The 12,621-nt window shown below is 37.3% G+C and overlaps 2 protein-coding genes across 2 annotated transcripts in view; both read left to right on the forward strand.

Annotated features, from left to right (window-relative positions):
* Nucleotides 1-6,670, forward strand: part of fkbp4 (FKBP prolyl isomerase 4) — a 7,470-nt gene extending 800 nt beyond the window's left edge. The window contains exons 2-10 of the mRNA XM_060878863.1: nt 581-725; nt 1,292-1,434; nt 1,531-1,651; nt 1,864-2,020; nt 2,182-2,272; nt 3,101-3,184; nt 3,297-3,482; nt 4,025-4,264; nt 5,609-6,670. Of these exons, the coding sequence (XP_060734846.1) occupies nt 581-725; nt 1,292-1,434; nt 1,531-1,651; nt 1,864-2,020; nt 2,182-2,272; nt 3,101-3,184; nt 3,297-3,482; nt 4,025-4,264; nt 5,609-5,692 (1,251 nt within the window). The 3' untranslated portion in view covers nt 5,693-6,670. The remainder of the gene's footprint in view (nt 1-580; nt 726-1,291; nt 1,435-1,530; nt 1,652-1,863; nt 2,021-2,181; nt 2,273-3,100; nt 3,185-3,296; nt 3,483-4,024; nt 4,265-5,608) is intronic.
* A 3,105-nt stretch (nt 6,671-9,775) lies between these two features.
* Nucleotides 9,776-11,097, forward strand: LOC132851747 (lithostathine-1-beta-like). The gene is made up of 2 exons (XM_060878739.1): nt 9,776-10,597; nt 10,850-11,097. The coding sequence occupies exons 1-2, from the start codon at nt 9,786-9,788 to the stop codon at nt 10,851-10,853; spliced, it is 816 nt and encodes a 271-aa protein (XP_060734722.1). The 5' UTR covers nt 9,776-9,785; the 3' UTR covers nt 10,854-11,097.
* Nucleotides 11,098-12,621: the final 1,524 nt, after the last annotated feature.

The raw sequence follows: 12,621 nt of genomic DNA on the forward strand, positions 1-12,621 counted from the left end.
ACTGTAACAGATTAAATTGTTTTTAAAATAACTTAAATAAAATGCTTGTTTTGTTTGTACGAATAACCTGATATGTAGAACGTGGTCCTTTTTTTTTGGAATACATCTCGACCTTAGAAAATGTGTTTATATTAAATTGCTTAGGAAACCTTTAAGGAAATCAGATTTCCGGGCCGGAAACATTTATTGTGTTGTGATGGGAATCGTGTGGGATTTTAAAGACACGTTACTGCACAAGGGAACCCATGTAAATATGAAAAGAGATTAAATATACAGTGGCTGGAAAAATGCACAAATCTCTATGTGTCACGTGTATTTTATTTATAACGTATGCGTGTTTTAAATAAAATACACGTGACACATGGAGTTTTATTCTCATCGGTTCAAGACCGTTCTGCAGATTACTGTAGATCCTGTGGATTTGTGACCGTGCACAACTCCCCAAACTGTTAGACATATTTTATATAATGCACCTTTAAACTCTATGTAATTATGGACTTATTTTGGTTTAATGATTTAAATGGACACGCATTAAAAATGCATGGTGCTTTTATAACACTATTTTGTTGTCTGCTTGTAGCTGGTGAAAAAAGAGGGCACGGGTACAGAGACACCTATGACAGGTGACAAAGTGTTTGTGCACTACGTCGGCACTCTTTTGGATGGCACGCAGTTCGACTCCAGCCGTGACCGAGGAGAGAAATTCTCATTCGAGTTAGGAAAAGGTGGGTTAGATGATTTGCATAAAAAAAGTGAAACAATAGTTTGTTTTTTAGTAAAATCTGCATTTTTGTAGTTTGTCTTTTCAGGTTGACATGATATAGCTAGAACTAGCACTTTATTTTTATTTTTACAAAGCTAATAAGATTAAAAATACAAAGTTCCTTCAGCTTCTCCTCTGTCTGAAAACTATAGTTCTTTAAAGCGTCCTATATTTCATATTGAGATGTGCATAATCAGAAAAAGGGAGGATTTCGAGCCTAAATCGGAGCACTAAAACAGATACAGGTTAAACATCAGTGTCATGTTAGGCAGGAAAAGACTCGATACTGTCTCACAAATTAGAAATAATAGATGATAATAATAGACGATAATAAGGCAATAATTATAAGGACAGCTGTCTTTATCTCAGGGGTAGGGTAGGGATACTTTTACATTAAAATAAATCTAGCCTATATACTGATCCCATATATTTAACTCTAAATATATCAAAATATGTGTATTTAAATTTTGTTTAATATATAAATAGGGCAGTATTTAATTGTGTATGTTTGAACTGAATGTCCTGCAGGTCAGGTGATTAAAGCATGGGATATCGGTGTGGCAACAATGCGCATTGGTGAAATCTGTCAATTGATTTGCAAACCCGAGTATGCATACGGGTCTGCTGGAAGCCCACCCAAAATTCCACCCAACACCACCCTAGTGTTCCAGGTATCGTTTTCATTAGTGCTTATTTTTTTGTGTGTGTGTAGAAAAAGTTGCTTATTTTTGCTTAAAGTGCTTTTTATTTCTGTATTTTCATGGCAGGTTGAGTTGTTTGATTTTCATGGTGAGGACATCACAGAGGATGAAGATGGTGGTATTGTTCGTAGAATCATCACTAAAGGAGAGGGTTACTCTAAACCAAACGAGGGTGCATCTGTTGAAGGTAAAAAAAGCAGGGCTCTGTAATTTCTCTATTCAATTATTTAACTGTATTTGAACATTGACACAGAAGCACTAGTGCCACTCAGTTCATTCATAATTATCGAAAAAGAATCATATTTTTGTCTCGTCTTGTTGTGACCGGATGAGAGCAGATTGCATTTAAGCCTACAGAAGTAGAGGCATTTTGTTAACGTCGTTCTCTCTATCGCGTAGTGCATGTGGAAGGAACGCACGAGGGACGCGTGTTTGACGATCGGGATCTGAAGTTTGAGGTGGGAGACGGGGAGAGTCTTGACCTCCCACTCGGAGTGGAGAAAGCGCTGCAGGCTATGGAAGAGGGCGAGATGTCCCTGTTCACCATCAAACCAAAGTAATTACACTTTTTCATTCATGTTCACTGTAAAATCAATTCATTCAAATCAATCAATCACCCATTAACTCCACGCCGAGGATAGTCCGGTTGTTTATCCACCATTAACCAAGTTTGCTGTCCTTTTTTGCTGATTCGGCAATTTTATTATGTACTTTCAGATACGGCTTTGGCAATGTGGGCAAACCCAAATTTAACATTCCACCGGGGGCAACACTGGAATACAAAATCACACTGACAAAATTCGAGAAGGTGAGAGTGCTTGAACATTCACATGTGTACAAAAGACACATTGTGTCTCTGAAGTTTTTTTTTTTCCTCCCCTCTATATTTTTATGAGCTGTTCATAATTGTGTATAAATCTAATATGATAAAATACTTAAAAAAATAAATACAAAATATTGTTTTACTACTGGAGCTTTTATGGAAAAACGTTACCTCAATACACATTCTAACGTGTTAGTAAAAAAAAAATAAAAAATGCTATCAGTACGTTTTGTCTGTTTGGCTAATTATTCCTTTTTCCAGTAATTGCTTAGTTGAGGAAAAAGATGGTTGGCTAGCTGTTTTTCACCCAACCACAGGAGAACAGATTTTTCCTGCTCAGTCAGTTGTCTAGCATCCATTTATAGCATGAAATTCGAATGTGGCCACGGGGAGTAGCTTCATCTCATTTATCTTTATTCATTCATTCTCGTTAAGAGTGTATTGTGGTCAGAGATGAGGTGGAGACAGATCTTATCCCAGGAACACTAAGTGCTGCATAAGGAAAGGCACTAAATAATAGCAGCATGGTGTGATATTCAATGAGCGTGTGGCTTTTTAAATTAGCGGAATGCACATCAGGGAACATTTACAGATGTGTAAAACTGTCATTATCTGGTTTCTGGGAATGCCAGTTGCTTATGTTGCTGCTTATCATTATACGATCTGATAAAAATATAATCTTGTTTGCCTTTAACTCAATTGCACTGAATTATATTTATTACATTTCCAAAGACTTTCAGAACTATTTGAGTGTGAAGGTGCATGCAATGTTTTTTCTGCTTTTCTTTATCTGCCTTCATTTCTTTTATCTAGGCTAAAGAATCCTGGGAGATGAACACCAGTGAGAAACTGGAACAGAGCCTTATCATCAAAGAGAAAGGAACTCAGTACTTCAAAGTATGAACCACACACAACATTTGTGTGGATTTTTGTTTGTTTGTTTTTTTTTTACACCAAATGTACAGTTAAATTCCATGCTGCATGTTAACCTTTTCTGATTATGTTGTAGGATGGCAAATATAAGCAGGCTGTGGTGCAGTATAAGCGCATTGTGTCCTGGCTGGAGCACGAGTCCAGCCTGGAAGGTGAAGACGAAGAGAAAGCCAAAGCCCTGAGATTGGCAGCTCACCTCAACCTGGCCATGTGCTACCTAAAACTACAGGATCCCAGCCCCAGCCTTGAGAACTGTGACAAGGTCCATAACCTTTAATCACTGCTAATCTGTTTGTTTGTGATACATTGTAATTGCCATCACAGCTATAAATGACAAAGCTGTGAATTCATCATCATTTTATCTCAAAACTTTGTTTAAATCATTTGGGGATAAAGGTTATTTATTTCAGGGAAATATTTGGGATTTATATCCTGGCTCATAAAAATCACATGCACAAGGCTGTAAATTGTCTACAGTAAAGTTCTATAGTATTATTTCAGGGACCTGATTATAAGGGATTGATCAGGGACAATGATTCAGCAGTTTTCACATAAATATAAGAATGCAATTGTAGTAATAGAAGCTCGAATATAAAAAAAAAGCCTGTTATGTTTTTTGAACAAAACCGTTGCTTTTGGACACCTTAAAATCTGTGTTATTATTCTTGTCAAAATAGTTTTTTCACTCAAAAGAATTTTGTGTGTGTGTGTAATATATATATATATATATAAAAAATATATTTTTTTAAATGTTTGTATTTTTCTCAGCTGGTTTGTAACTGGTTTTTGGTGTTGTGTTTATAGGCACTGGAACTGGATGCAAACAACGAAAAAGCTTTGTTCAGGCGAGGAGAAGCGCTGTTTGCGATGAAGGAGTTTGATCGGGCGAGAGGAGACTTCCAGCGTGTGGTACAGTTGTACCCGTCTAACAAGGCAGCAAAGAGCCAAGTGCTACAGTGCCAGAAACACCTCAAGGAGCAGCACGAAAAGGACAAACGCCTCTACGCCAACATGTTTCAGAAGTTTGCCGAGAGGGATGCTAAAGTAAGCATGGAGAGTTTATATTAGATCTTAAAGGTGGGGTCTCCGATGTTTGAAAGCAAATGTTGACATAAAATCACCAAATCAAACACCCACCTAACCCAAATGGGTCCCACCCCTGTATTGATAGCTCCGCCCACACATACATACGTAACCCAGGCAACTAATGGAAAGAAATGTGTCTTTATCATAGCTGAAGGGAAGAACAATATGATTGCAGATAAACAAACAAGCAAAAATGACACACAAGCATAATCATGTAAAGGACAAAGGCATATATTAGTTCTGTGTAACAAAACAAAACCAACGTTACTCACCTATCGAGAAGGAAAAAAGCACCTCGGCGTCTTAAGTAAAGTTGGTCACATATTCACAGATTGGAGTTTCCCGAGTCAATAACTCCTGAGATAAACACTGTTACTACACAAAACACGGTTGTAGCTGCGTCTCTACATTACTACGATAGAAAAGAGGTGTTATTTGTGTAGTAACAGCGTTTAGCTCAGGAGTTATTGACTCAGGAAACTCCAATCTGTGAATATGTGACCAACTTCCTGCTCCTTCAGTTCTCTCCAGCGCTGGAAAGCTGATCCTATATTAACACGTCCTACTTCTTACCTTATCGTAAGCCTTTCTTCGCTTTCTTTCTTTGTTTTTATCCTCCATGTCAATGTTAAAACCGTCAATGTTAAAATGTCAATTAAAGCAGCAGCATGAATAAAAGCCACCCTTTTGAAATTTTCTTGTTCTCTACACTCACTCATTTTCTACCACTTATCCGAACTACCTCGGGTCACGGGGAGCCTGTGCCTATCTCGGGCGTCATCGGCCATCAAGGCAGGATACACCATGGACGGAGTGCCAACCCATCACAGGGCACACACACTCACTCTCATTCACTCACGCACTCACACACTACGGACAATTTTCCAGAGATGCCGATCAACCTACCATGCATGTCTTTGGACCGGGGGAGAAAACCGGAGTACCCGGAGGAAACCCCCGAGGCACGGGGAGAACATGCAAACTCCACACACACAAGGCGGAGGTGGGAATCGAACTCCCAACCCTGGAGGTGTGAGGCGAACGTGCTAACCACTAAGCCACTGTGCCCCTTGTTCTCTACATTGGATAGAAAAAATCGAATAAAAATGGGTTGGCTTTTTATCCAATAAACAAAACCAGTATGGTAATTCATGGCCTGTCTTAAGTGGTCAAATGTTTGAAAGCTTTCATGTCAGGGATGGCATCACTACATGACACTTTTATTAATATAATCAATATTTTAGATAAATGTCTTGTACTAAAGACTTGTTTTGTCTGCACTATTACCTCATTTTCTTGCAGAAGGAAGCTGAACAGGCAAAGAAAGAGACTGACAGTGTGATGGAGATAGAGAAAAACGGAGCCACTGAGCAGACTGCAGCATAAATACGTGTTAATTTTTGCTATTTTTGTGTTCATACATTTTTTAAGGTTTTTGTTTTGTTTTTTTTTGTTTGTCTTTATTTTTTTTACATAATTTGTTCCCATGAAATGAATGCATATGTATAGGTATGAAGCTGGAAGTCAGTACCATAGGATACTGTTTTTGTTCCCTTTCTCCAGGTCTCACTGTCACTGGCACTGTGTGCATTTAATTTGTGTGTTTGCGTTTGTGTGAAGCAGGAAGTCGGACTAGCTGTGTATTATTATTATTATTATTATTATTATTATTATTATTATTATTATTATTATTATTTTATCATTTTATTTTTGCCTATTCTGCATGAACTGCAGTAAAGAAGGCTGTAATGCTGAATGGAAATCTGATCAGTAATTACTAAGTGGTACTGCAGCCTTCAATAATGAGCCCGGCCGTGATACTGCTACTAAACGATATATCAGATCGCCACTACGTAGTGCTGCTGTACTGAACAGATAAAGGCATGGAACTAAATCAATCATGGCGACACGACTGTTTTGTTGTTCTTCTCTATATGGATGTAAACATTTGGTAGCTGTTTTTTTTTTCTATATCTGTTAGTTTGTCCATAAAGCTGTTATGTCCACACAACTGGAAATGCAGTATTTATTATTATTTTAAGAACGTTTGTTATAATTATTAGGTTTTAGACGCTCATAGAAATCAATCCAGTCTTCTGTTCCAGCCTACTGTGGTGCAGGGAAGTCAACTTTGTGTTTGTGTTGACACAGATCAGGATCGCTGGCTCATTTTTCTAGATAGGGACATTTGAGCTGAGGTTGTAAGCAGCTAAAATTTAGACCTGTTTATCAGCAGTCAGTATGCTACTTATGCTGGTTTGTTTGGGATGCATGAACGGAGGTGAGTGAAATGTGGTAATGGTTCTCTTCATGTTACTAACGATCCAGTGATGTCAAATAAAAGAATCCAATCAATTCAATCGACTCTGTTTTTAAATGTCTTTTTCTTTACCTCATCACGTTCGGCTAAACGGACACCGTCCGATAGAAACTTTAAAACTTTTACTTTTGTTAGAGAAAAGTTATAATTATTTAACTATAGTTATAATAGTTGTAGATATTACCCAGTTAATGTGCATTTAAAATTGTAAATAAAATGAGATTTGTATTTACAGTGAAATAAAACATTTAGATAAAAAAATGTAGCAGTGTTGCTCCATTGTAGTGTCTGACTCACTAAGTAACACTCGTGTTGCCTTGAATGCCAATACACTAATATTCTGTATTGTATTTTCCGTCTGTGTCACTCATTTTTATCATAGCTTTTGGATGTTCCAAATTCAAACATTCAATTTTATCTCAGGGGGGGTCACGGTGGCTTAGTGGTTAGCACGTTCACCTCACACCTCCAGGGTTGGGGGTTCGATTCCCGCCTCCACCTTGTGTGTGTGGAGTTTGCATGTTCTCCCCGTGCCTCGGGGGTTTCCTCCAGGTACTCCGGTTTCCTCCCCCGGTCCAAAGACATGCATGGTAGGTTGATTGGCATCTCTGGAAAATTGTCCCTAGTGTGTGATTGCGTGAGTGAATGAGAGTGTGTGTGTGTGCCCTGCGATGGGTTGGCACTCCGTCCAGGGTGTATCCTGCCTTGATGCCCGATGACTCCTGAGATAGGCACAGGCTCCCTGTGACCCGAGGTGGTTCGGATAAGCGGTAGAAGATGAATGAATGAATTTTATCTCGTACAATTCTCTTGTTTAAAAAAAAACACTCAGAGGCTTGCAAAAGGGAAAAGAATATAAAGACGTGTGTATGTGAGCTTGGAAGGGGAAGTTCATTGTAAGTTATGAAAACATTAAAGAGTTTAGTGCATTGATTTGTTTTAAAAATTTAAAGTTATGCATGCTGAGGGCAAAATCGTAGGTTTTGCCAAAAGCTGATGATTTTTTCCCCCCTTCATAATCTTCATGGAAGATAATGTAAACATCAGGGAGTGATTAATAATAAGCGTTAATCACTAAATAATTAACAAATAATCAATAAATAATTAACGTTATCACTCAAACAAGAACCAGAACAACAAACTCACGAGAAACAATCGTGGTGGTACCATCATGCTGTTGGAATGCTCAGCATGAACTGGTCAAGGTTGAAAATGAGAGAAACATCCAAATACAGTGAGATCCTAAAATTAAAACCTGTTTTGAATACAAGGAGCTCTGATTAAAATATTGTCCTTCTGATAGAAAGTTTGAGTTCAGCTGCGGCTGCTGGGTCCTTGAGCAAGTGTCTTAACCCTCAACTGCTCAGTTGTATAAAATGAGATCAATGTAAATGATTCTTGATAAGGACATCTGATGAATGACAAATGTAAATATAAAACCCGTTCCAACCTTCGAACTGGATGACAAACTGCCAATGATACACCTCAAAACAAAGCACCTGACTGTGATAGAATGAATCAGTCAAAACCCAGAATTAAGTCCACTTTAGAATTTGTGGCAAGACAAAAAAATCGGCTAAAAACTATGAGGATACACACGTACATATCTGATATATATCTTCCATATTCAAATGGGGTGAAATTTGGTTCTATCACATATTTAATTCAAAACTATTGGAACAACAAGGCCAACATTCATTTCCTGATATTTTCAGCTAAATATGTTAACCAGCTTTTTAGGTGGTAAACCCAATTCTTAGACGTATAATGTAAAACATTAGAAATCCAGAATAAATCCAGTGTTCAATTCTACAAATGCTACAAAATGTTTTTCAATACTTAAAAAAGTTAGTGTATATAATCGTGTAATAATAATAAAATGACTTGCTTCAAAACCCACACCAAAATGGTGCAGCCAATTAAAAGCTATTCCTGATTTGTATTGGGTGTGTTAGAGCAGTGAAAACACATTTTGCATTCTGGATCAGGTCAAATGGCCTTCATAGGCATTCCTGCCGGGAGCGAGTCGCTTGTTTCCATCATTTGACTGGCTGTAAAATATGTTTGAAAGAGTTTCCATTTACGTTATTTGGCAGACGCCCTTTTCCAGGTCGACTTACATTCGATTACATTCTATACAAGTGAGCAATTGAAGGTTAAAGGCCTTGCTCAGGGGCCCAATGGTGGCATCTTGGTGGACCTGGGATTTGAACTTGCAACGTTCTGATCAGAAATTAATCAATTCCAATATCTGATTGAACTTGATTTTAAAATACACTTCTAATAAAAACTTGTATCACGACACTGCTTGGCAAATTCTCCAGTATAATTAGTCAGAGAGTGTTTATTAATATTCTACACAAGGAGCTCTGAGTGTAGTTCAGGCTTTAGGAGTCTTAAGGAGCCACTAAAAGTGGGTTTAGAGCATTTCTCTATCAGAATTATTTTAATGGCTGTAGCTCTTGGGCTTGGTGAGTGTTAATCTAGCATTTGCACATCTTTTACATCTGTCCTTACCTAACCTGGATCACAAAGCATTGTGTCTTCAGAGACCTGGAAAAAAACAACATAATGGAAATTTAAAGTAAGGGAAATACCTTTGAAATAAAATGATTGTCTCAAACATGAAAAGAAGGCAATAGAAATGATATGTAATACCCTTCCTCATATAACCGTATTCCTCTATTACAAATGACAGCTAATAAACAGCTAATAAATAACAAATTTGTCAAAGTTCTGTTGCATTAATAGTATGATTTCATTCAATCCAATCAGTTCTGTATTAAAAACATTTCTTTAAAATAGAATCGTGAAACTGTGCTTTCTAGTATTTGAGATTAGTACATATACTTTAGTTAAATACATTTACATGTACATTTTAGTATATTTACCACATTTTCATCACGAATCTTCATTAAATGTGTTTATTTAATACAATTGTAATTAATAAGTGTAATAAATTCTCGTCTACGAAAAGCCTTTCTTAAAATTAAATTCAGATCAATGAAATGAGAGAGTAAATCTATCCAACACTGTCAGCGTCCAACATTTGCGTATTTGTCATTATTGTTACAAGTTTCTTCCGACTGTGAGGTGTATTGTTTACTTTGTTTTTGCATGTTATTGTAATCCTGTCTGTATGAAACAGAGTCTGAATGAATGATGCGCACTCAGTTGGCACAGACGAGTGAAAGATCTCCAGAGCTCAGACACTTCATAGCAGAGATGAATTCTTTCTTTTGCGTTTTGTTCCTGGTGGCCACTTGTGGGTTGTCTGTTGGTATGATAAGAGAATATAGTTACCAAGAACTTAATCAAGGTGTCTATTGGTTAACTGCTCAAAGGTATTGCAGATATTACTTCAAAGATCTGGCTACTGTGACTACTGTTGAAGAACACCAGAGACTTGCTGAAATCGAAAAAATCAGTAACATTAAAACTGACCCAGGCTGGATTGGGTGGAACAAAGAGAACAATTACCAATGGACTTGGTCTGATGGACAATCACTTTTTTACTTAAATTGGAAATCAGGTTGGCCTTTGGTTGGAAACTTAGGTTGGCTAAAATACTGCGTTGCTCTGCAAAACGGATACTTGACTAATACTTATTGTAGCAGCGATTTTAATTTCTACTGCTACAGATATTTGATTTTGGTGGAAGAATCTAAGACATGGGAAGAAGCTCTTCAGTACTGTGCCACTAAGTACACTACGTTGGCCTCTCTACCCAATGCGACACAAATGCACCAGGCAAATTTGGAGCTCACTTTATCCCAGACAGAGGGTGTGTGGGCCGGACTGCGTTTCATGGACGCACAATGGTTCTGGCTGAGTGGAGACTCTGTAGGGACACTGGATTCTTTGCCAGCATGTCCAGCTCAACCATACCGGTGTGGAGCGTTCAACATAACAACTAACTCCTGGGTGAACCGAGACTGCAAAGAGAAGCGTAATTTCATTTGTCACTGGGGGTGAGTCAGAAACACCTTCATTAATATATAATATAACAATAATTCATCATTGTGTTGAGATGGCAGGTTGTTTCTCAGAACTGTAGAAAAAGATTGACACGTGACAGATTCAGTTATATGTAGCATATATTACATGAACGGTTTACAGGTAGTTTACAGGTAGGTAGTTTACATCTTAAAGAAGAATATGCCAGAAATTAAAAAGAACAATGTCTGATATGTTTCTCTCCCTCTCTCTTTCTCTATCAACAGCTAATTTTCCACCAGTTGGATCCTTCTTCAGGAAGAACAAATGATATTTATAGCACAATAATATATACCATTTATTAGCTATAGCGTGTACTTAACTCTATTATAGGTAACTGGTTTATACTATAGGTAATCAATTTTAGATACTAATATATTACCGAGAGTGTGTGTGTGTGCCCAGGGATGGGTTGGCACTCCGTCCAGGGTGTATCCTGCCTTGATGCCCGATGACGCCTGAGATAGGCACAGGCTCCCCGTGACCCGAGGTAGTTCGGATAAGCGGTAGAAGATGAATGAATGAATGAATATATTACCGAAACTATACAGTAAATGGAAGAATACATGTATTTGCTGGTGGAGGGATTTTTTATTAAAATAATAGATAATAGCATGATGCTTTTCATATCAATGTCATATCATCTAAGATATAACTGTTATTGTCAACCATACAAGTAGATTTGCTTTTGACATTTATTTTCTGTAGCCAATAAACACTATTTGTACATTTGTATAAGAGAGAAAAAAAATGGACAAATACTGTAATTGATGCCTAATTTAGTGATTAAACATTATACATTTAGGAATTAAGTGTGTATTTAATTATTTATTTCACTTACAATCCTTGATATCACTGTTTATTTACTCTACAAAAGTACATTTTTTTTTAATCCCTAATCCTAATGATTTCTTGCCTCTTATAGCATATGATTAACCCTAACCATATCCTTAATCCCTAACCCTAAACCTTAGGGTTTGATTTCTGCCTCTGCCCTTTGTGCATGGAGTTTTCATGCTCTCTCAATGGTTTTGTGGTTTCCTTCTCTGGTCCTCAAACCTTCATCTCTAAATTGTCTGTAGTGTTTGAGGTTTGAGACTGTGCCCTATTTGTATCCCCTGCCTTGAGTCCCCTGGGATAGATTGGCACTAGTTACACTGAAGACAGCCAGTGTGTGGACCGGCCTCCACTTCCGGGATAGAAAATGGTCTTGGAATAGAGAGCCTCTATAAGGACACGGGTTATGCTCGACCTGACCGCTGTGGACCAAGTCAACCTTCTGGGAGAACCTATGTGTGCCATGAGAAGCTGAATTTCCCATGCTCAAGTTAGAACCAGTGCTGTACAATACTATACAGTATAATAGAAATATATGAATTCATTCACCTATAGAGTGTCTTTAGATTTTTATTTATAAGTAACTGGGTTTTGAATAATCAGTTTTAATCACTGATATTAAGTATCAAACCTTAAACTGAACAGATAATGGACTAATAGATACTAGTCTTTGAAAATCAGCACAGTGCTGTTTCCATCCTGACACACTATACAGTACATTCAGCACCCACTATTCTTTCCATAACATATTATCAATAAGAAAATCATTATTATGAATATAGCTGCAAGTGCCTGGTTTATGAGCCTGCATTATTTAGTTAGTTGGAAATTAAATGATTTAAAATAATACCAATATTCTAATATAAATTATAAATGAAATGATAATCATTTAGATTGCATTTATGTAAATTATTTAGGTATTGATGTAATATTTTTACATTTTGTAAAACAGAATTTCTTACTGTAGAATTTTATTCTACTTCTAGTCCCATATTTATCCAGTAGAGGTCGCCAGAGCGAATCAACAGTTTCCACCTAACTCTATCCTCGTCATCCTCTACACCTTCATGTCCTCATTTAACACATCCATATATCTCCTCTTTGTCCTTCCTCTTGACCTCTTACCTGGCAGCTCCATCTCCAACATCCTTATACTAATATA

The sequence above is a fragment of the Tachysurus vachellii genome, chromosome 9 (genome assembly GCF_030014155.1).
Source record: "Tachysurus vachellii isolate PV-2020 chromosome 9, HZAU_Pvac_v1, whole genome shotgun sequence".
NCBI lineage: Eukaryota > Metazoa > Chordata > Actinopteri > Siluriformes > Bagridae > Tachysurus > Tachysurus vachellii.